This window comes from Carcharhinus amblyrhynchos, chromosome 1 (assembly GCF_965287045.1).
Source record: "Carcharhinus amblyrhynchos chromosome 1, sCarAmb.v2.hapA, whole genome shotgun sequence".
NCBI lineage: Eukaryota > Metazoa > Chordata > Chondrichthyes > Carcharhiniformes > Carcharhinidae > Carcharhinus > Carcharhinus amblyrhynchos.
This window is the reverse complement of record NC_137324.1, coordinates 96030064-96054113: the sequence shown is the minus strand read 5'-3', so window position 1 is coordinate 96054113 and position 24050 is coordinate 96030064. Positions and strand designations below refer to the sequence as shown.

General features: G+C 39.3%; 1 protein-coding gene across 2 annotated transcripts in view; it reads left to right on the top strand.

The window, feature by feature from the left end:
* Positions 1-23385, top strand: part of tbc1d19 (TBC1 domain family, member 19) — an 87559-nt gene extending 64174 nt beyond the window's left edge. The window contains exons 14-21 of one of the 2 annotated variants that reach the window (XM_080189156.1): positions 3806-3890; positions 4168-4212; positions 4595-4627; positions 7143-7252; positions 8591-8682; positions 10672-10787; positions 11787-11857; positions 14981-23385. In XM_080189156.1, the coding sequence (XP_080045282.1) occupies positions 3806-3890; positions 4168-4212; positions 4595-4627; positions 7143-7252; positions 8591-8682; positions 10672-10787; positions 11787-11857; positions 14981-15055 (627 nt within the window). In that variant the 3' untranslated portion in view covers positions 15056-23385. The remainder of the gene's footprint in view (positions 1-3805; positions 3891-4167; positions 4213-4594; positions 4628-7142; positions 7253-8590; positions 8683-10671; positions 10788-11786; positions 11858-14980) is intronic. The other variant, XM_080189165.1, reaches the window with a different exon arrangement.
* Positions 23386-24050: the final 665 nt, after the last annotated feature.

Below are 24050 nucleotides of genomic sequence, written 5' to 3'. Positions count from 1 at the left end.
ATCTGTATTAGAAATTCAACCATATTGTGATCATTCATCCCAAGAAGATCCCTCACAAGAAGATCTTTAATTCTACCTGTCCCATTACGCATTACCAGATCCAAGATAACTCGCTCCCTCGTAGGTTCTGTATCATACTGTTTGAGGAAACTATCCTGACAGCATTCTAAGAACTCTTCCTCAAGTCCACTGCGTCCGACTTGAGTCAACCAATCAAATGCATGTTAAAATCCCCCATGATTATTGCCATTCTGTTTTTGCACACATGCATTATTTGCTTGTTTACAGCCCGCCCCACCTCGAAGTTATTATTTGGGGGCCTATAGACCAGGCCCACCAGTGACCTTCTCCCCTTACTATTCCTTATCTCCATTCACAATGATTCCACATTTTGCTCCTTAGAGCCTACATTGTCTCTCACTACTGCCCTGATGTTGTCTTTCATTAACAGAGCCATCCTGCCTCCTCTTCCTTCCTGTCTATCCTTCCGAAATGTCTGATATCTCTGGATATTCAGTTCCCAGTCCCGGTCACCCTGTAACCACGTTTCTGTAATGGCCACTTGATCATACCCACTTGTACTGATTTGTGCCATCAACTCATTCACTTTGTTTCGAATGCTACATGCATTCAGGTAAAGTGTCTTTATGCTAGCCTTTATCTAGACCCGATTTGTTGAAACACTACTAACCTTTCCTGAGCCCTCAACTCCTTTAACTAGTTGAATGGCCTCATCATTAACCTGCAGTCGTACCCTCCTTTACCTTTCTTTTGTAATTCCCCATACCCCTGAACCCTCCCCCCCACTATTTAGTTAAAAGCCAATCTTGTCTGCACCAGAACTCTCAATGAGCAACTCACCTAGTGCTATTCCTCCACCTTCTCAGTAAACCTGCACATCCTTCCTTGTCAGATGAAAATTTTGCTTCAAAACATTTCAGTTAAACATCCCTCCACCACATTCTGGCAGTGCATTCCAAACTCTAACCACTCACTGTGTGAAAAGGTTTTTTGTCATATCAGTTTTTCTTCTTTTGCTAATTACTTTAACCTGTGACCTCATGTTGCCTTTCCTTTCATGAATATGAACAGTTTCTCCCTACCTACTCTGTCCACAGCCCTTATGATTTTAAATACCTCTATCAAATCACCTCTTAGCTTCCTTTTGTCTAAGGAAGGCAGTTCTAACTTCTCAACCTATCTTCATTACTGAAGTTCCTCATCCCTGGAACCATTCTTGTGAATCTTATCTGTACCCTGTATAATGCCTTTACATCCTTGCTAAAGTGCACTGCATGCAATACTCCAGCTGAGGCTGAACTAGTAACTTACACAAGTGCAACATAACTTTCTCTTTCTTTTACCCTATGCCCCAGTTAGCACTGTTACCTCACAGCGCCTGGGACCCATGTTCAATTCCAACTTCGGGTCACTGTCTGTGTGGAGGCTGCATGTTCCCCCATGTCTGTATGGGTTTCCTTTGCATGCTCCAGTTTCTTCCCACAGTCCAAAGGTGTGCAGGTTAGGTTGACTGTCCATGCTAAATTGTCCCTTAGTATCAGGGGGATTAGCAGGGTAAATATGTGGGGTTATGGGGATAGGAATTTGGTGGGCTTGTTGTCAGTACAGGCTCAATGGACCAATTGGCCTCTTCCTGCACTGTAGGGATTCTATTAATAAAGCCTAGGACACCAGACCCCTTCACACATAGACAATACTGTTCCTTTTTTCCCTCACACACACAGCCATCACTGGCATTCACATCTGCCATGTCTGCACCTGCCCACCACCACATATAAATGAATCCCTCCCTCCCCAAATGAGGCTGTCACTGGGGTCTGCACTAGTACAGGTTTGCACTACCAGGTTGGCATGGAGCTGTGCAAGGCCATTGCCTGGGCATATCCCTCTCTCCCAGGGACTATTTTCACCTTTACATCCTTTAGGGGGATCCCCACAATAGGTTCACAGCTGGGTGAACCTGTTGTAAACAGTGCCAGTATGACGTCACGTTGAGCAAGGCTCAATATCTAGCAAGGGGATGTATAATAATATTGAAACATATTTAAATGAATGTAAATTACATTCACGCCCGTTGTGGACATGTACCTGATTACGTTGCCAGCAAGGGGCAGTCGGCAAAAATCAGAAGTCGTCATTTCACTAGCGAGATTTGTGATTTTCAGGTTTTGCAGACATTGAGACGCCGTCGATCCCGTGGATGGTGAATGCGAGCTCAAGATCCTGCCCATAATTTGTAACTTTTGTGATGCTTGATAATTGTGCAGTATAGTACATGATGTATCTTTTTTGAATTTGTTGGGATTTATGACCTAAATGTTTTGTTATGAATGGAAAATTGAACTGGGAATTCTCTGTATATCTGATCAACCCTCCCTCAAAACCGAGTGGTAAAATCGAGCAGCTAGAAATTGGCTTTTGAGCTTGGATTAGGTTGGAAAGGAGGACCAAAAGCATGATGCACTTCATACAATTTTGGGTGTTACAATGTGTAATTATGTATGAAAAGGTAGATCTTTTCAGTGCATTAAAAATATTTTGGGTCAGCTCTTCATTAATTTTATGACTACCACAATCTGGGCAAGTTCAATGCAAGAATAGGTAGGCTTGGGTGGAGAGCATGGAGAAATTGTTCATGCTTTGCAAGATTAATCCTTCCTACCAGCTTTTACTCCTTGTGCTAATGCAACAAGTACTTAAATGCGCATGATTGAACAGGAATTGGGAAAAATATCATAATGGTGGTTTGTAAAAGTTTATTTATTAGTGTCACAAGTGGGCTTACATTAACATTGCAATGATGTTACTGTGAAAATCCCCTAGTTGCCACACTCCAACGCCTGTTCAGGTACACTGAGGGAGAATTTAGTGTGGCCATTGCACCTAACCAGCATGTCTTCTTGATTGTGGAAAGAAACTGGAGCAGCCGGAGCAAACTGATTCAGACACGGGAGAAAGTGCAGACTCTGCACAGACAGTAACCCAAGCCGGGAATCAAACCTGACTCTGGCTCTGTGAGGCAGCAGTGATAGGCACTGTGCTGCCCGTAATTAGAAGGAAGGGGATTTATTTATGGTCAAATAACTAACTTTATCGAAGGTATAAGATGAAATATTATCTGAAGCCAGAAATGTCGGGAAAGTTTCTTCACTTTTTGATAAAGGAAGAGCTGATGAGCACCTTCCAATGAAAATAGAATTGGAAGCTTTTGAGGAAATGAAACGTAGAAATGTACTACTCTTGTACAGCTTGGCACTGAATTTCTTTGGGGATGGTGTTTGTACCTGCAGGAAATTCCCAGGTTGTTGACGTTAGATGTTTGGCTGAAGTAAGTAACATAAGGTCCTTGCTCTGAAGAACAGGGCTCAGGGATTTGTTTGCCTGAGTTCAGCTCGACTTGAACCATCGCTTGAACAAGTGAAAATAGAACAAAACTGTTGAAATGTCCCAATTTGTGACAGTAAATAAATTACACTAATTTTAATTTTGTAACAGCTGAGTTGTCGAAGGATGTACAATTGATTAGGTCAAATTGATCCTGCATAAGTAGAGGTGATATTCGTCCATTATTGTTGCAGAGAGAGAAAAACACTGCCATTTATCTTGTCTCAGGTTGATGAAGCTTTTGCAGGACACAGCAAACAAATTACATTCAATTATGAGGAAAATTACATTGAAGATATGTGACTATTTTTCTCCTCTACAAGAAGAAATCAATATTTCTATATCTATAGCTTATTGTTATCGCAATATTCTATTGGCTTACATGCTTCTTTATGCTTAGGTGTTACTGTGCTTTTCTCGAGACACGCTCGTGCTTGATCATTTCAGTTACAGCAGTGCTTCGCCCCCCAAGTCATACATCAGAGGTAAGAAATAGGTTACGAAAGCAAGTTTCTGACTATGCAGATTTTAGTTGTTATATAAATATCAAAGTACTTTCAAACAATAAGTTACAATCATTTTAATCTCAACCAGAATTTGTCACAAGCCTATTTATTTAGCTGTTTGTATCAGAAATTACTTTAATTTTTGCATGATGAGAAAAATTGTTATTTATGATTGACTAAGTACTGTAATTTAAATACTATAACATATCATAGAAGCATATTTTCTATTCACATCCGTGTACTGTGTTTTTGATAGGGAAGTTAGCATTAGAAGATTATACTGTTGTGTACCCACCAAACGGTAAGTGTGATGGAAGGCATCCCTCTAATTGCAGATGTGATACTTACTGATTACAATATATGGATTTTGTAGTCTCCCATTTTCTTCTTTTTGTGTCATTTGTATCTTTTTCTGTGGATATTGATGTTGTGGAGTTCAACTTTTAAATTGGTGACTACTAGTTACTGTTTTTAATGGTTAGGACATACCTAAGCAATCTTTAACAGTGCTGAATAGATGTCAGTTGTTTGTTAATTCTTTATTACAGATATGTCTAAGTTGAAAGTGACAGCTAATTCTAATATATATTCACTTGCTATGTTGAATAAATTGGACAAAAAGCAATTACAAAACAAAGATCCATTATATGCTATATTCAACTGAATATCCTTGTTCCACACAGGGGTAATTCCATTTCATGGATTTGCAATGTATGGTAAGTTCTTTCTCCTCTGTACGTAAAAAAATTGACTGGAGGTTTAAGTAGACCTGTTTGATTATTTGCAATTGACATTGCTTATGATTCATTGCTGCAGCTGTATAGGGCATTGGTGAGGCCGCAGCTGGAGTACTGTGTGCAGTTTTGGGCGCCGCACCTGCGCAAGGATATTTTGGCCCTGGAGGGAGTGCAGAGGAGGTTTACTAGGCTGATACCGGAGTTGAGGGGATTGAGCTATGAGGAGAGGCTGAATAAACTAGGCTTGTACTCGTTAGAGTTTAGAAGAATGAGGGGAGATCTCATTGAGACGTATAAGATGATGAATGGGATGGATAGGATAGAGGTGGAGAGACTCTTCCCGCTCAAAAAAGACAGTAGGACTAGGGGGCACAGCCTCAAGATAAAGGGGAGGCGGTTTAGAACGGAGTTGAGGAGGAACTTCTTCACTCAAAGGGTGGTGAATCTCTGGAATTCTCTGCCCGTTGAAGTGGTGGAGGCTGCCTCGCTAAATATTTTTAAGAAGCGGGTTGATGGGTTCTTGATAAGAGAGGGGATTAAGGGTTATGGGGAGAGGGCGGGAAAGTGGAACTGAGCCACAACAGATCAGCCATGATCTTATTGAATGGCGGGGCAGGCTCGAAGGGCTAGATGGCCTACTCCTGCTCCTATTTCTTATGTTCTTATGATTCGATCTTACTGCTTTCCTTAAAATGCTTTAAACTCAACTTCTCTGCTTTGTATGTTGTCTCAACTTCTCTACATATGTGGTATTTTTGTTAATGGGCCATCTGTAACTGTCATTTTTGCCATCAGTGCGAATTGACTTAATGTTGCATGTTTATGTAGTTGTGAAAGTGGAAGGACACATCTATTTGGCTCCTTAAATTCATAATGCTTAAGGAGAGGAAATATGAAGATATTTAGCACCCCTGAAAATCGATAGACAATCAGACTCGGATGAAATGTATCTGAGGCATCTAAGCTAAGCTAGAGAAGAAATAACAGAAGCTTTGACCATCATTTTTCAAACCTCACTGTTCTACTGGCATGGTACTGGAGAACAGTTAATGTTTTAAAAAGTGAGAAATGTTCTGTTATGATGTGGTGTACATGTACCTAAGGATGTCAGTCACCACCAGCGAGACATGAGATGATGTAGTCGTCCCATGACTTTGAATTCAGTCTACAGCGGCACTGATCAAGGTCAGATATATTCATATAGTCTCCCAGTTAACACTTGTATGTATAATCTTATCAAATGGAGAACTCGCGTTATTGTTTCACCAGTCCTTATTGAATTACTGGTATATAGAAGAAAGTAACACAGGATATGTGGCTGACTTGATTGAACTTTTTTGAGGAGGTACAAGTAAGGTGGATGTGGTAGTGAACTTGATATCACCTACGTGAATTGTTGGAAGGCTTTTGGTAAGTCCCATATGACATGCTGTTCAGAAAATGAAAATTTATGGGATCCAAGGAAATATGGCAAGTTGGATCCAGAATTGGCTTACTGGCAGGCAGTAAAGTATTATGGTAAATTAAACAAAACCAGAAGATGCTAGAAAATCTCAGCAGATCTGACAGCATCTGTGGAGAGAGAATAGAGCCAATGTTTTGACTCAGGATGACCCTTTATCAGAACTCAAATTTCAGCATCCGCAGTATTTTGCTTTTACTGTTTTGGTAAATGGTTGTTTTTATGATTTGTAGATGGTTTTCAGTGGGTTCTGAGGGCTCGGTACTATGTCCCTTGTTTGTCTGTGGGTACATACCAGTGATTTAACCTTAAACGTAGGGGGCTTGAATATGCAGTTTGCTGATGATATGAAAATTGGCTGTGAATGATAGTGAGGAAGAAAGCTGTGGACTGCATGAGGATATCAATGGACTGGTCAGGTGAGCAGCAAAATAACAAATGAAATTGAATTCATAGAAGTATGAGGTAATGCATTTGGAGAAAACAAACAAGACAAGGGAATACATAATAAATGATAGGTTTCTAGATAGTGTTGATGAACACTCACTGTCAAATCAGGGAACCTTGCACAATGGTGCCCAAATGCTTTGCAGCCGGCTTCACTGACGTACATAGACTCTGCTCCCACAAAGTAGTCCAAAGCTCCTAGCTGTTAAAATAATTGACAGAATGCTGGAAGATTGCAGTGCCGAGCTCACCCATAAGATCAGTGTGGAACACTCCCATTTTCCCGCTGTTATGACACTTAGAATGTTTCTGGGAAAATTCCACTTGATATCACTTTTGTGATTATACAAATAAGAAACTTTAAGTATTACTTCATTTTGGAAAACTAATGAAATTTTGCGAGCAGTTTGCACCTGGATTGCCGATTGCACTTCTTGTTTTACTTATCAATGTCTCCTATAGTAGTTTGAGAACGTAATTAAGGATTTCTGTAAGAAAATTGGCTCTGGTCATTACAGGATCCAAGATACAATTTGTATTGTGCAGTCTTGGATTTTACTTTGTATGTTTCCTCCTTGTTTTCAGTTGCTCCACTCTGTTTTCTCTACCATGAACCATCCAAACTATATCAAGTTTTCAGGGAGATGTATGTGCGATATTTCTTCAGGCTTCATTGCATCTCATCCCATTCCTCGGTAAGTTCTGTGAAGGCCTGAAAATGCAGCAAGAGATACTGCAAAGGAAATGCATTCTTTCTAGAAAATGTGATTTATACCAGTAAAGATAAATTGTCTTAAAATGTAACAAAAGGTAAGCCCACTTAAGTAACATACTCTTTCTTTGTTGCCTTATATTTTTTTAGTAGCAGTGCCCAGTGTTTGTATTCTTAGCCCATTATCTTCATCCAGGGATTAAATAAAGACAGAAGTGAAAATATAAGTGACAAAACTGCAAGAGGGTTATCTGCATCAGTGACTGATGACATCTAATAAATTTTCATCTCAGTTGAAGATCAATGACACAATTAACCAGCACATTCATTTCCAGTCTGAATATTAATCTATTAATCTGCACAATATTGAGATCATCAATACAAACAACATTACTAAATCCAAAACCCAAGGGTTAAACAACCTGAAAAATGAAACCAGAAGGTCTCCAGATTACCACATTATTCCCTTGAGTTTAGCAATTAAATTCTTAAGCCTACAGCTCAGATTGAATGAGACTGCAAAACCTTAGAACGTGTCTTCATTTCAAAAGTGATCTCTGTTTAAAACAAGATTGCCCTTTATAGAAGGAAAATATGCAACTGCTGGAAAATCTGTAACAAAACAATACATCATCAATTTCCAATTCAGCAATATCACTCAACTTTGTTGTTTAATAAACTTTATTTATGTATTTGTCATCTGGACTCAATTATTGCCTATTTTATGTCCTGTCATCTTCTAACCTCCAAAACTCCATCTCATCAAACACACAGATGCCAATATTCAGCACTCTTTTAGCTTTGCGTTCCCCCATCCCTTCACTCCTCCAAGAGATGAGAAAGACTTCAGTTTTCATCATCACATTTACTGGTACTCCATGCTTAAAGTCCTCTCACAAGGTCTGAAAGAAAGTTTTTAAACAATCTTGAATAAGCTTTTGGTCACTTCTCACTTATCCATGTCTTCCTATCTATTTTAATTTTTGAATTTATCCTTTGGATGTTTTGTATGTTAAAGATGCTAGATAAATGCATGTTGTTATTTCAATAAATATAAACAGAGTTGCACAAGTTCCCACAAATAAATAGTAAGTTAGTTGAATGAGCAGTTAATTTGATTTTAGTTGTGTTGACTAATGGAAAAGTGTTGGTCAATAACTAGGGGAACTTCTTGCTTGTTTTTGAATTGTTCTATGACATTATTGCTTTCCTTAATGGATAGGTGGAGTTCAATAGTTTAATGCATTTTTTGAAAGAGCAGTCTGTTTTTATTGTGATCAGTATGGGTTTTTTAAGAATGCTGTTAATTATCTATTCCTAGGGAATTGTGTCACTTTGTCTGGTGTTTGAGACACTTGTTCAGACCTACCTCCCTCAACTCTTTTACCATTTGCGTGAAATTGGAGCGCAGCCGTGAGTAAAGATTTTATTCTTGGTGATTAAATGTTTGCTGAATTCTTTTGAGAAAGATTTTGAAGAGTATTTCGAACAATTAACCTCTTGCAGGGAAATGTTTGTAGAGCCCTTTTATGAGATGGAGATCATGATATTCAGTTCCCTGAATCTAGTCCATTTGAGATGAGCAACATGCAAATTTCTAGCTGACTCTTCATCTAATTGATTGGAATGTGCAACTCTGAGTGGAATTTTCTTAAGCCCCCACCAGTGGATTCAATGGCAGATTGAGGGGTTGCAGAATTCAGAGAAGGCCCAAAATTCGGTTTTATGCTAGTGTGAATTTACAGTGGAAATTTCCTCTGACGCCTGCCATGGCAGATTGGAAAACCTGCTGAAGGCGGACATAAAACTCATTTTCATCCCACAATGTAGATGAAGGCCTGACCAACTGATTCTACGTAGCACCAATAGAATAATAATAATATGCCTTGAGCAATATGGTATGTGGACATTGGGACTCACTTGAACAATGCCTGGGGCTGCCATCTGAGTTCAGGATGGAAGCCGATGTTAATGCTAGATACCAGAACACCACAGCAGTGGGTGGGAGGAATATGTATAGATGGACCTTCCAGGTTCAGTGCCCTGGCAGCTGTCCAACTTCCAGCCTCAGTGTTCCTGGAGATCCACCTTCATTTTCGAGACTTTTGCCTTCTTTCTTCAACAATTTATCAGTGATGTTGGGCACCCTTTCAAATGGACTACATGCTATCATGCTTTATCCGCCACAGAATATGTTGCAAAACACCTAGTTGCATAATTAATGAGGTCAGGGCCAGAGGATTTGGCATGTTTTTCCTCCAATCTCTGCAGTGGGAAACACTCCACATTCCTGCCCCCACCACAGGACTTGGTCCCCAGATGGGAGAATTCTACTCTCTGTGTGGAGCTGTTGTCAATTGGCTGCATACTCATCAGGGCCTGGGATGGAGGGGGGCTAGTCTCTATCAGTGGAGACGTGGAAACGTACGATCGATGAGCTGGAGTTCTGATATCCGTGTGGGAAGAGTGTCTGCTAGTGCTCTGAGAGATCAGGGCATCCTTTCAAAATAGCACCCGATTGATCTGCAGCTGGGCTCATTGGTGTGCTACTCACTGCTGTCCAAAAAAGTGACTTGAGTGTTGAAGGATTGCAGTCTGGAGTGCACCTGACAGACTGACAGGAAGCGCTCTGGTATTCTCACCATTATGATACTTGTTTTTTTTTGTGAAAATTGCACCCGTTAACACTGTTTCTTACTCCACAGATGTAACCAGATCTGCTGAATTTTTCTAGCATTTTTTATTTTTATTTCGGTGTAAAGGATTTTGGTTAGATGTATACATCCTCAGTACAGCTCATTCCCATTAGACTACATCTCCCTTTTATGGTTAAAAATGGACACTATAGTATTGCAATGCTTGTAAACAACTTTTGTGAATTTGCCAATTAAATGTCAGTTTCAATTCAATCATAAGGTTTTGTAAGTTGACCCCAACACTGTCTTCACCTAATGATCATACACACACCAGGAGAGCAAGTAGAACAAGGAAACCCAGATGGTCCTTGTACTGCAACCTCGGAGCATTAAGGCCAATAGAAGTGCCCTGCAATTGTTGTGACTAAGATTGGCAAATTCAGCCATTTGCCAGAGCAGGAAATAATCTGAACCTTAAATGTGGAACTTTCTTGGTCTGCATAGATTACAGACAAAATTGCTGAGCTACTAGGCATCTTTGTTGTAACGTTCATCAAGTGCTGGATGAATATTCAGATACATTTTCTCTGTCCTAAAATCATCAGGATAGAACTTGAGAATTTGGCCTGAACTCTTGCGATTTAAACAAATTGACAAAATTAAAATTGTGCCTCCCTTCCCCACTCTGATTTCTGTCTGAAGCTAGTACAGCTCCTCTTAAATTACCATCTGAATTCAATGTTTTACTTCTATTTATTTTTTCCAGACTTCGAATATCGTTTAAATGGATGGTACGGGCATTTTCTGGGTACCTTGCAACCGATCAACTCTTGTTTCTCTGGGATAGGATTCTGGGATACAACTCTCTAGAGATTCTTGCTGGTATGAGTACAAAAAACTTTTTGTTACATTTGTAATTCTCGACCAGAGTTCCTGCAAGACATCTTCATTCAGAATGTTGTAGTTCTGGCTGACTGCCACTAGAGAGAGTTACAGTCTTTACATGACTCACTGAGTGTCTCTGCTATGAGTAACTAGTTGCTGCTTGAATGTTTGTAAACTGTTGAAAGGCCTGAATGTTTTGAAAAATGCACATAATTGGCCTACTTTTCCAGACCAGCACAGCACTGTTTCTTGGTTTGTTTTCCAAAAGTTGCTTTGGCTTTTTCTTCCTCAAGTTTGACGAGTTTACTTATCTGAGGCATGGTGACGTAAAAATTGGTTTTGGCCCATTTTTTAACATAAAACCAGTGGCATGCTATCAGAATACACCTAAACACTGTCTCGGGACTAGGTTGCATTATTAAGGTGAGCTGCCGATGCCTGCCATGCTTCCACAGCCAGCTTGACATTTTTGAATTGATGAATATGTGGACAGTAACTTCATGAGAAGCAGCTCATAAGGCAAGTCCTGGGAAGAGAGATACAGTCGTGTCAGGGTAGCATTCCTGCTCTGCTAATTGCATTCCAGTTTCTCCTTGAGGACAGTTTTGACATTTTACTAAATCAACTGCTTTACTGATATGACAATGACCAAAGCAGTGAAACTTTTCACGTTGATCATTTCGATTAAAAAAAATCAGTGAGTGTGAAATGTGGAATCCCATTTAGTACTTTTACCATTTTACTCCCCAGAGATGCAAACCTACATCAGAAATTAGCTGAGCAGCTTTGAACTATTGCTACTATGCTGATTCAATTTCTTTTTGATTGACATGTATATATGACAATAGCTTTGATATTTATGGTTGTGCTATTGGTTACATTCAGGGACAACAAAATACACCACTCAGTAACTACCCAGGTACTTGGTTTGCTTAGATATTTTTAACTGCCTTGGAAAAATGTTAACTCTGTTGAATATAATTTGTTTTATTTCAGTGTTGGCAGCTGCTGTGTTTGCTTTCAGAGCAGAAAACTTAATGGAGGCAACATCACTTGCTACAGCTGAAGTAAGGAATTCTAACTTCATTTTGGAATGGGGGGAGCACTACAGTTTCTTGTGATGGGGGGATGGAACAGCTGTTGCCTTCCCAGCACTGATTGCCAATCTTAGTCATGTAGTTGTGGAGATGTGCTATTTGGTGGCTAGGGCTGCAAACTTCTTGGTCTCATTTTGGCCAATCTCTTCTTTGAGTTGTCCACTTGCTCTTCATGATTTTTGAAGCTATCTTTTGGGATTTCCTTGATTTTATTTGATACTTTTCTCACGTCTTAGCTTGGGTTTCCTAATCACCTTTTTAATTCCCCCCTGTGTCTTCTATATCCCCCAACGCTTTTTGCAGTTTTGTCCTCCAGATATCTGACATATGTCCATAGAGATCTGGAGCTTGGGGTTCTAGTCCCACCCTTTTCTCTTTATTTTGAACCTTCACTATCTCTTGAATACCTCCCATTGCTCCTGCACCAATTTACCTTCAGGTAGCCATTCCTTGTCCATTTTTTTCAAATCAAATTGCAGCTTAGTAAAATACAGCTTGTTGGGTTTGCCACGTATTGACTAAAGAAATCTTCTGAATGCATTTTAAGAATTCTAGTTCTTCTAAACTATTCATATTCATTTTATGCCAGTTAGTATTAGGAGAGTTGAAATCCCCAAGTATTTCTGCTCTATATTTTCTGTACTTCTCAGCAGTTTGCCTATATGTTTGCTCTTCTGTCTCCTTCTGATTGTTTGGGGATCTGAAGTATGCACCCAGAAGTAAATTTGCCCCCTTTTTTGTTCCTCTGTTCAGCCCATATGATCTCATTTGATTATTTTTCTAGTGCACCATCTCTCCTCTCCTTTATTATCCCTATCTCATCTGAAAGTTTTATAACCAGGAGTGTTAAACTGCCATTCCTTTTCTCTTTTGTTATGTTTCAGTAATAGCAATGAAAGCATACTTACAAATATGCTCATCTATTTTATTCAAGAGACCCCTTTCATTGATATTATAACTGCACAACTCTTTTGTATATTTTCTTAACTTTGTTTTCTCTGCTTCCCATTCTAACCTACTAATTTTCTACTTTTTCTCCCTTCAAAATCTAGCTCAAATTCCCATCCATAAAAAGTTAGTTTAAACTCTGTCTAAAAGAACCAGCAAATCTCCCTGCAAGATATGGTCGCAGAACAGTAAGCTGGATCTTGTCTGGCTTTATGGCTCCATCTTCCCCAGAACCAGCTCCCAATGCCTCAGGAATCTAAAGCCCTCCTTCCAAAACAATCTGCCCAGCCAAATATTTACTTGTGTACTCACTAGCACATGGCACCAGGGATAACCCAGAGCGTATTGGACATTACTGCAAAATTGACAGAACCATTTGAAATTAGTGATTTAAGTCGTTTTGTCAGATGATTCCCAGCATAGCAAAATTGTCCAGCGGAAGTTAGCCCTTCTGGACAGTTGCTGGGGAAACCTTAGCATCCAAGACGGATTCCCCCAAATCTGATGCTGCGGAGCCAGAAAGTTACGGGCCATTAATTCTGCAAGCTATCCTAGATCTGGTCCAGTATAATGAGACAGGAATAATTAAAGATCTTGCAGTTAGGGATCCTCTTGGAAGAAGCAATCACAGTATGGTCGAATTTAAAATACACATGAGAAGGTAAAATCCACTATCAGTATCTTGTGCTTAAACAAAGGAGACTACAATGTAATGAGGGAGAAGTTGGCTAATGTAAACTGGGAGCAAAAACTTTATGGTGGGACAATTGAGGAACAGTGGAGGACTTTCAAAGTGATTTTTCAGTGCTCAGCAAAAGTATATACCAGTGATAAAGAAGGATTGTAGAAAAACGGGATAAACAGCCATGGATATCTAAGGAAATAAAGGAGGATATCAAATTGAAAGAAAATGCATACAAAGTGGCAAAGATTAATGGGAAACTAGAGGATTGGCAAATTTTTAAAGATTGACAGAAAGCCATGAAAAAAAGCTATAAAGAAAAGTAAGATTATGAGAGTAAACTAGCTCAGAATATAAAAACAGATAGCAAAAGTTTCTGCAAATATATAAAAAGGTATACATTGGTCCTTTAGAGGATGAGAAGGGGGATTTAACAACAAGAAATGAGGAAATGGCCAAGGCATTGAACAGCTATTTTGTGTCAATCTTCATAGTGGAAGACACAAATAACATGCCAAAAATTGATGACAAGAAGGCCATGGCAGCTGAGGACCTGGAAATGATCATTATCAATAAAGAAACAGTGTTCGGTAAACGAATGGGGCTAAAGACTTGCTGAGCGTTGCCAATATTTTCTGTTTTTAGTTAAGGTTTTAATTTTGTACAAGAATCTTAATGACAATTTTAGCATGTACAGCAAGCCATGAAACCCAGGTGAATGAGCATCAATTTGTTTATCATCTGATTTCTAAGAATACTGTTTGCAACAGAGTTTGTAATAGTAGTAGACATCCATCTGCCTCTGGAGATGATGGACTATATCTTGGTGTTACATCATTTCTAAATTGAACATTGTCTGTTCTGGCTCTGGAGGTTGATTTGAGAGTGGTGGTCCCTTCCGCATGTGGCATCAATGAAAGTGTTGGCCTAAGGTCATCATTTCACTGGGCTCTCTTTTATTTCTTTTGTTTGCTGTACCTCTCTTGACTGTTTGTCTCCAGGCAGTCCAGTTAGCAGCAAGGACTTCCCATATATTGACTCATATCCCAGTCAACTTGAAATCTCACTTTCAGACGTCCTTGTATTGCAGGTATGAACTACCTGTTGGCCTCGTGCTGATACCAAAGCTGCCATTGAGTATGTGACATACCTGATCCATCATTTGGGAGTTACTGCCAACTCAAGAGGGCAAACATGCTGGGAATCCCTACATATTAATGTACTTTAATATTTGTCCATCTTCCTGCCAGGAGATGCCTAATATTTGTCTGAGGCAGAGGAGGTGGAAGTTGTTCAGCTGCTTTATTTGGTTTGTTTAAATTGTCAGTGTTTCATTACTGTATAAGAATGTGCTGAGAACACAAGCTGAGTACATAAGAAGCTTTGTATTTTTGATTCTAAGAATATTATTTGCAGCAGGGAGTTTCTGTATGTTTAATCAGCACTTTTGTTTTTTTTTACAGGCTGTACTGGCTGATCTTTCCACACTGAAGGTCATGCCTCTTCTACAGCTTTTCCTGTTTGCAACTTCTAGTTGAACTATACATTGCCTGCAAAGATCAAAAGTTAATATATAATCACCTTGCCAATTCTTTACTTTAACATAACAGTGTGATGATGAGCCATTTAGTGCCTACATGAGAAAGTGAAAGAAAATGTATGCATGTGGATCATGGACAGTCACAGTCTTCTATTTATATTGAAAAGTCAAAATTAATGATGATGATAAATCATATATAATGACCCTTGTATAGCTTGACACAGCAACAGACATACCTGGTGTATAATTGAGAATAACATAATTGCTTGTACAAAAAAAGATTCAGTTAAAACTAATTTTCCAGTTTATTTTAAATATATAGATCAAATGAAAACTTAGAATGGAGAGCATTTTACATCAGTTGGCAAGTGTTTATATTGATAGAGTCCTGAATATTTGCTATGCTGTTTCATATATTCTTGTTAATTCATAATGGGTTAACTCCTTCTATAATTGATCATTCTATGTTGCTAAACAAATAATGTCTTAAAATATAATTTATATTTATTCTTTTGTGTGAGTAAAATCTAACATGGGAATAATTTAGTGTTTTGAAAGAATTGGCATGTACCAAAAAGCTGACTTGACTAAAACAGTAGCTGCAATTCCCTTGGAGTCTATTATTAAAATATTTTTAGTTTATAAATCATTTTTATATTAATTTAGGGAAAATATTTTCATAAGAAAAGCAAAACATAAATACCAAATTCAAACATTTTTCATTGTGTTTATATACTACTGAATTAATATATTTTGTTTCCTAAAAGGACTATACTTGGGGCCATTGTGATATTTGGAGAATGTTGTTATGTATGGCTTTTCAGGTGGGCAGAAGCACTTGCATAGATAAATAGATGTCTTGTGGTGCATTGTTTCATATAGTGGGTAGTTGTGCCAAGAGAGCGATTGCAGATTATTGGTGTGTAGGTGTCACTTGGCAGCACTGCTAAAGTGGTCTTCAATTACTTTAGAATAGATAGGCTGGCTCGGACATGATGGCTGAAAGGGCCATCATTTTGTGCTGTAAAACTCTATGGCTGGAACGCTCCCAAAAACTCTTGAGTGTTGAATTTGCATCAAAACTGAGTAATTTACCCTGGATTTTTCAGTGGGAGTTCAGAGAAGAATCTCCCAAACTCTATGCACTGCAGAGGTCACTAGTGTGTATATCATTAAAAATCAGGGTGCGGGGCCTATTCCCACTAGAGAGGCCAGCAGCATAGAGCAGGCCACTATGCATGCATCAATCTGCTGGCCTGACTACATCTTGATTGCTGGCCCTCCCCGCGATGTCTGCATTGCCAACTCTGAGTCCCTCCCACAGCTAAATCACTGGCCCCCTGACCATTCCTGGCCCCAACGCCCTCCCCTTCACCCCGTCCATCCTGATCACTGGCTTCCCTCCTTCTATCAATCCTGTCTGCAGATTGGCAGCAGCACCCCCCTCGCCCCCCACGATTGGCCCATCAGGCCCTGCCCCCTTGGTGCTATCCCATGCCTGTTGAGCAGTGCCATGGGGGCACTCTCCAGCCTCCCAGAGGACTGAGACTGGCACTGCCAGGGTGCAAATGCCCAGGGGGCACCTCCCACCTGACCCTCTGGAGGGGCCCCAGTTGCCCCCCGTTTCACTTCAGACAGGGTCGGGCTGCTAGCTCCTGTTAGTGCGAGTGGGCGAAATGACCACTACGGACTCAGGGTAAGGTTCAATAATGGCACAGCTTTATTTTCTTTTTACGTTGACGGAGAAGCACAGTCAGGACATACAATCGGACTGTCCCGAAAGTGTTCTGAAGACTCCCCCACAACGGGCTATAGTTATACCCGAACTTCGCGTTTCAAATGCTAATCCTTTATATACAGTATTTGACTTCAGCCATCCTGTTTCAATGTTTTTGAGTGTTGGAGCCATTGTTTTAAGTGTGTGTAAATCGTTTTTGTCTGGTTGGTTATCAATGGTCTAGAATCTCTGGGGTTTGAACCATAGGTGTGTTATTGATCTCAAGAGTTTTGAGGGCCAGGGACGCTTCCTTAACTGTGTTAATTTTAGGTGTCTCCATGGGTTGTTTGACTGGTTTAGAAGTGCTGATTTTGATGGGGTGGGGATGTGTTCTTTAATTTAGTTCCTGTAGGTGCCATCCAATTTCCCTTATGTGCTAGCCCTCATTTGCATTCTAAAAGTTTGCTCTTGCCCACTGATCAGTGTCTGTTACTTTGTGATTTTAGTGGAAGGCTCTGAGGATAACTTTAGTTTGCTTCCATTTTGTGTGCCCAATTTCATAAAATTTGTTGTCCGATAACACTCCCTGTTATTGGGGGGCTACGTAATCCCCAGTGGCGTGAAACACTCTGATGTGGGGAGGAGATGCTAGTGGGCCCGGAAGCCTCAATCCTGTGCCCGCTAATGAAATTTAAATAATATTTAAATGATCATTTAAATGGTCTTGGTGCCTTCCCGCCAATTTCTGGAGCTGATATCACCAGAAATCCAGTGCTGGGAGATGCTATCACTGCGGGAATACATGCGCGAACCCCATGAATTGGCCAATGCAGGAATCTCCTTGCCTGCTGTGCTTAAAAAAATGTAATGTAGCAGGATGGGAGAATCGAGGCCTATGACTTTAGCAATAATAGAAAGAGCAGTAATTAGCTATGTTAGATCTATCGTGTATTATTAATTGCATGAAAGCCTTTCCTATTCATGGAAATGATGGTTTTGAGTGTCATGTGTTCCATAAATTCCAAATTTGGCTGTAATTCAGGAGAACTACATGGTTAACTGACTCTTTGAGCAAATTCTAAAATCTTCCATGTGACAGGCTGGGAGGGTGTTGGCTGGCAAAATGGCAGGAATTACATTGGGTCGTATGCCTGATATATTCCCTCCACTGTTAACATTTCCTAGAGATGGCTGGACTACCGGATGGAGATCACGCTTATTAGTAACAAGTAAACAATTGAGTTTGTTAAGGTGCAATTTAACATGTATTCTTTAGAGAGGTTTTCATTTTATTCCAGGGATGGTAAACAACTTTTATGCACCTCTAAATATAGTGAAACATCCCAGGAACTTCATAGAAGCATCATGAAGTAAAGTTTGATACTGAACCACCTGAGGAGATATTAGGTTAGATGACTGAAAATCTGGTCAACGTAGTAGAGTTTTAAGGGGTGTCGTAAAGGAGGAAAGTGAGGTATAGAGGCAGAGAGGTATAGGGAAGGAATTCCTGAGCTTGGGGCCTAGGCAACTAAAGGCACAATCCAAATGGCAGAGCAATTATTGAGAATGCACAAGAGACCAGAATTGGAGGAGTGCAGATATCAAAGGAAAGCTGGAAGGAATTATAGTGATAGGAGAGGCAAGGTAATGTAGAAATTTGAAAATAGGAATGAGAATTTTAAAATCAAGATAGTTGTTGACTGGGTGCCACTGCTTGTAAGCGCAGGATTGATAGGGGAACAAGACTTGCCCCAAATTAAGACACAGGCAGAAGAGTTATAGATGACTTCAAGTTTATGAAGAGTAGCATGTGAGAGACCAGTGAGAGGTGCATTCAAATGGTCAAATCTAAAGGTAACAAAAATAGGCAAGAGGATTTCTGCAGGAGGTGAGTTGAGAGTAAGGCGGAGCTGAGTAATGTTACAGGATGGAAAAGATGGTTCTAGGGATGGCACAAAATGTTCATTGCAAGTTCAAACATAACACCAAAGTTGTGAGTAGGCTGTGAAGAACCAAGCTTCAGAGCCTTTGCAGCTGTAAGGAGGTGGGGGCTCAGCGACAGGTTAGTATTGGCTCAGTTGGCAGTCACTGTGAGCATCAACTTTGCAGTATAGGGTGAAAATGAACATGTCACTAACCAAATGCTTGGCAATCTTGGCAAACACAACTAAAGCATAAAGGTTGACCGATCTCTCCAAGATGGATATCATGTATGCAGAGCAAGAAGTTGAAGTTGAGAGGTGAGTGCTGCACATTTCAATATGCCTTGTCCTCTGGCAACTGCCACCATGGTAAGAAGTCTCACAACACCAGGTTTAAGTCCTACCAGTTTATTTGATAGTAATCCCATGGTCAGGCCTCTCATTGCTTGTCCTCCCTTACAACAAAAGTACTGCTTCTCATTCAAACATGGTACTTGCTTCTCAGATGCCTGGACTTCACCACCCTTACTCTGTTGTTTGCTGGCTGTCACACCAGCTCACCATTAATTGGATAGCCCTGACAAAATGCTCTCATTTTTTACAGCGAAGTCACAGTCCTGAAGTTGGGATCTTCTCACTTGGGACAAGATTCTATTGTTTGTTTCTCTCGTTTCATTGGAAAGTAATTGAACCTTTGCAATCTGTCTGAAGAGGGGATCACTGTTCTTTCTAATATAGCATTGAGCAGTTTGAATCATGCTGTGCAGATTTGCACATGCTGCCTGACAAAGAAAGCAAAAAGTAGTGATTACTTTGACTGATAGCCCTTATGTTTTTGAGAAAAAGCTGACACGTTGGGATGATGTTCCCTGTAAGGACTAAGTTTCTCTGAAAGACATTTCTGTTAAAGCACTTGGCTTCAAGTAAATGATTATGTGACCAAGTTGCCTGGCATATAACCAAAAGAATAGCAAAATAAATTAATTATAGGGGTGAGTAGATTGAGAATGTGATTCTGTTTCAAGAATAATTTCGTTTTTAGATGAACCTTAGTGCAGGAAGCATCTACTTCAAGTGCGATTTGGCAAACTTTTGTGTGTTGGAGAAAAAGATTATAAAACTCTTGTTAACTGAAGGACTCCTAATAATGATTTTCATTGTTAGGATAGCCAAACTGAGAAGAGAGAGAATTTTAGATGCAAGATTCACAGTTGAAGAATAATAGAACTATGAGAGTCCTGACTCAAGGTGGCTATACTTAAGACACTAGCGATGTCTGTGTCGAACAAGGGAACCAACAATCGTGGAATGGTACGAGGAATTTGAAGGGACTACCTAGCCAGAACTTAAGTGGCAAATCCAATGCCAATCCTTATGAATCTTTGAAACAGTTCTCAGACCAAGTGGTTAAACTTCTAATATCTGTTAAGTATTTGCCTTGAGATCCTTGGAGGTGTAAGTCAAATGGGTGTGGAAGGAAATTTGATTTAAGTTCAGTTTAGAGAATAAGTAACTTCATTGCACATAATATATTTAATGTAGCCAACTATTTAAGGTAGAATATAGTCATTAGTATACATGGTCTATGATTTTTTGGAGTGAAATTTTGTTTTAAATTGTGAACCTTGTGGCTTCATTCTTTTAGTAAATACCTGGTTTCAATCAGTTAACTTTCAATTTAGATATATATTAATGGAATAAATTTATTAATATAATTAATGATCATGTGCTAAATATAACAAGAATTCCTAATCTGGTTTGGTGGGCTTTTGGCAGACAAATAACTATTGCTACAATAATGTTTTGACTGAGTTATAATATGCATGATATGCTTCCATCCATATACATTTGATAGACTTGATCAAGTAGGTCAATACAGTAAATTTTAAAGTTACTATTTTCCGACTTTGTCCTTTCAATTCTGCAATAATGCTAACATCTATTTCTGATTTGCATCCCTATGTGCTAGAGCAATTGTCTCCTATGGATCACATGAACCCTCACCCTGACCTTCAAAATCCAGGTGTCTCAGACCTTTCCATCTTTAGATTCCTTATTCCCTGTGTCATTCTGCTTGATTTTTCTTTTACTTGGAAGTTTAGAATAAATTATTTTTGTTTAGTTGACTAGTTGGTGAATCCAAAATTGGAGCACCAAGATCTGTTATTATTTGCGCTTAAGACTCTTACAAATTAACAGAAACATAATGCTAAATCTTCACCTTATAAGATTCACGTGCAGAGGCATTTTTTAGGAATTTGGCTGCTCTCTGCAGATGAAGTTTAGTATCAGAAGCTCTGAAGCTGAAAAATTGCTTGAAACTTCTTCTGTAGTTGCCCAAGGTATTACAGCAGCAAATTTATTGTTCATGAATTTTTTTTGTAGGCAAATAGAACTTAACTGATATTTAATTCTAGACCACATTTTGAAATTGAGAGCAATTTTAGGCCTCATATCTAGGGAAGAATGTGCTGGACTTGGAAAGGCTCCAGTGGAGGTTTACAAGAATTATCCCAGGACTGAAAGGTTTGAGGTACGAGGAGTGTTTGATAACTCTGAGTCTGTACCCGATGGAGTTTAGGAGGACAAGAGGGGATCTCATTGAAACTTACAAGGTACTGAAAGGTCTAGATAGAGTGTACATGGAGAAGATGTTTCCGTTAGTAGGGAAGACTAGAATCCAAGTGCACAGCCTCATGAATAAAGAACCAAGAATGAGGAGGAAATTCTTCAGGTGGTGAATCTGTGGAATTCATTGGCACAGAAGGCATTAACACAATTCTGCTCCTGTATCTAACGGTCTTATGATCTTATGTTGAGATAAGTAACTGAAGTATTAAGGATAATTGGCAAACTAGAGTTGTCAACCCTCCAGGCTAGGCCTGAAGTCTCCAAGAATTGAGGATCAATATCCAGGACATTGATGTGTACAAAGCTGAAGAAAAATCTTTGAAACATTAAAAAAGTTTGCTTTCTTACTTTCTTTGAATGTTTCTGTTTCCCAGATATAAAAATATTGAAAATGGGAGTCAGGATGTTTGGCTAATAGTTAAGCATCACCAAATTGGGTAATGAGCTTATTGCTTTTCAGTTGGCACAGGAAGGCAGCACATCAAAAGAATGGATATGTTGGCCAACTGATGACTGCACCTGGGGGAAATTCACATAATGAAACACCCAGCCAATACATTTAATCACAGTTGGCAACCCTACAGAGGATTACTACAGAAAATGGAGCTATCACAACTGCTTTAAAAGTAATTTTTGTTTATATTTTGTTCCACACAAAGTGTATATTAAAACATTGAATAAGTCAAATTGCTATCTAAATAAAAAATATTTTTATACTGTACCCAATTAATACCAAACTTATAAGTTACAATTGCAAGGTCAAGACCAGCTATGGACTTGCATGAAGTATAAGTTTCTTTTTTATTTTTTACAGTTAAAGCAATAATGGCAACATAAATAAAATCTCAGTTTTTGCTTAATCTGAATTTTGTTGTTCTTCCATAACTTGTACAGTTATAATTTGTGTGCTTCATGTTGTTCGGCCAAGCTATATCAAAACTGTTAGCAAAGATAAAGGAATTCAGGAAGGATTACAGAAATTAGAAGCAGACGTTAAACCAATTAACTAATTGTTCCATCTTATGTTGCCTCCCAGATTTCGCTAGGTATCTTGGATTACTATTTTTTTAGGTTCTAGGAACTGTCTTTTCTTGCCCAAATACCCATTCTTTAGATTAAATTTTATTCACGCACCATGAGTTTGAATGGCAGCATGATGCAGATGACACGTGCTGTCAGCTGATCTCGATCATGTGGTGGCCAGCTAATTAACATGGCAGGTGTGGGGCTGGCCTATTGCTGGATTTGGTGAGCAGAAATGCCAATCCTGACATCAAATAATGAAGCTGCGAATGCTGCCACCCATATTTTGTACACTGCCCACCTTGAATGAAGACTAGAATGCATCTGGACCCCCCATATTTCCCCACAACCACCCGCTTCTGCCTATAATGTAGCTGCAACCTTCCTTGGCCCCTGCCACTGCTGAGCTCCATCTGTGCTGTTGCTGATGCTGCTGGATCCCTTTCTGTTATTGCTATTGAACCCCTATGCAACCCCGCACCAGCACTGTGGACGGAGTGATGACTCCCTCCAGATTCTCCTCCAGGCTGCAAGGAAAAGTCAGGTTTTTTTTGAATGTCTTGGATCCAAACATATTTGAATTATTGAATTTTCAGTATGCAATTAATAAAGCTACACAAGTGTGATGATACTGTGCCGTCAAAAATATATTTATATCTTGTTCCTTGTAAGGAATATATTTAAAATTCAGCTCTGTTTTGCAGGGTGATTTGTCTAGGGAAATCTTCAACTTAGTAACTAGGAGAACAGATAGGTACTCATTTTAGACATGGTGTGTTTATTTATGCAGGGTTAATGTATTTCTGTTCCCTAAGGTTTGCTCTGCAGTTTCAGAGTAGAATTTTGATTAGATTGATTGACAGAGACAGTCATGTGGTTAATAGGAGAAGTTAAGTGTGCAGTAAAAAGAATTCCAGTTTCATTTTTAAATACAAGGCTGCCTGGGCTTCCAGAAGAAAGCAGTGGCTCTGAGGACTCCAGGGCTGGGAACCTCAGTCACAGCAAGTATGACTATATTTTGCAAATTAATTTTATAGCGGGGGTTTAAGTCTATAAGAGAAATAATGCTTAAAATGGAACTCATAGCGATAGGATAGCACCTGTAGCTTATGTTTAGGTATTGTTCATTTGTTAAAGTTTAAGCTAATTCATTTAAACTGTGTTATTAAATAAATTTATTTTGATCAAAGCTTCTTAGTTTGTTAGTAGAATTGCACCCTGCATTGAAACACCTTATCCTCACACTAATGCCAAATGTCATCTCCTGATTTTTGGACTGACTCCATTCAGTGATATACTTCAGTGCAGAGATCATAATGATTCTCATCTTTAATGCTGCATGAGACTACATCTGCAAGGTGGTCTTCAAAAAGGCACAGTTGCCACCATGTGTTACTGGATTCTTCACACAAATATGCTAGTCACACACTGATGAATGGTAACAAATACTTTGGGTGCTTTTTACTGGAAGGCTCATAGTATATATAGGTTACAGGAGTGCACAATGTATACATCTTACTACAAAATCAACACAATTCCTGCTGTGCCACACACTGTATGATATTACTCCCTGCAGAGATAATGTACATATTCCATTAAAGTAATATTGTAACATTGTGCCCAGCAGATTTCTGGAACTATCTGGATGTGTAAAGGTTCAATGCCATGGTGATCTTCAGGATCATGGGCATTGGTGCCCA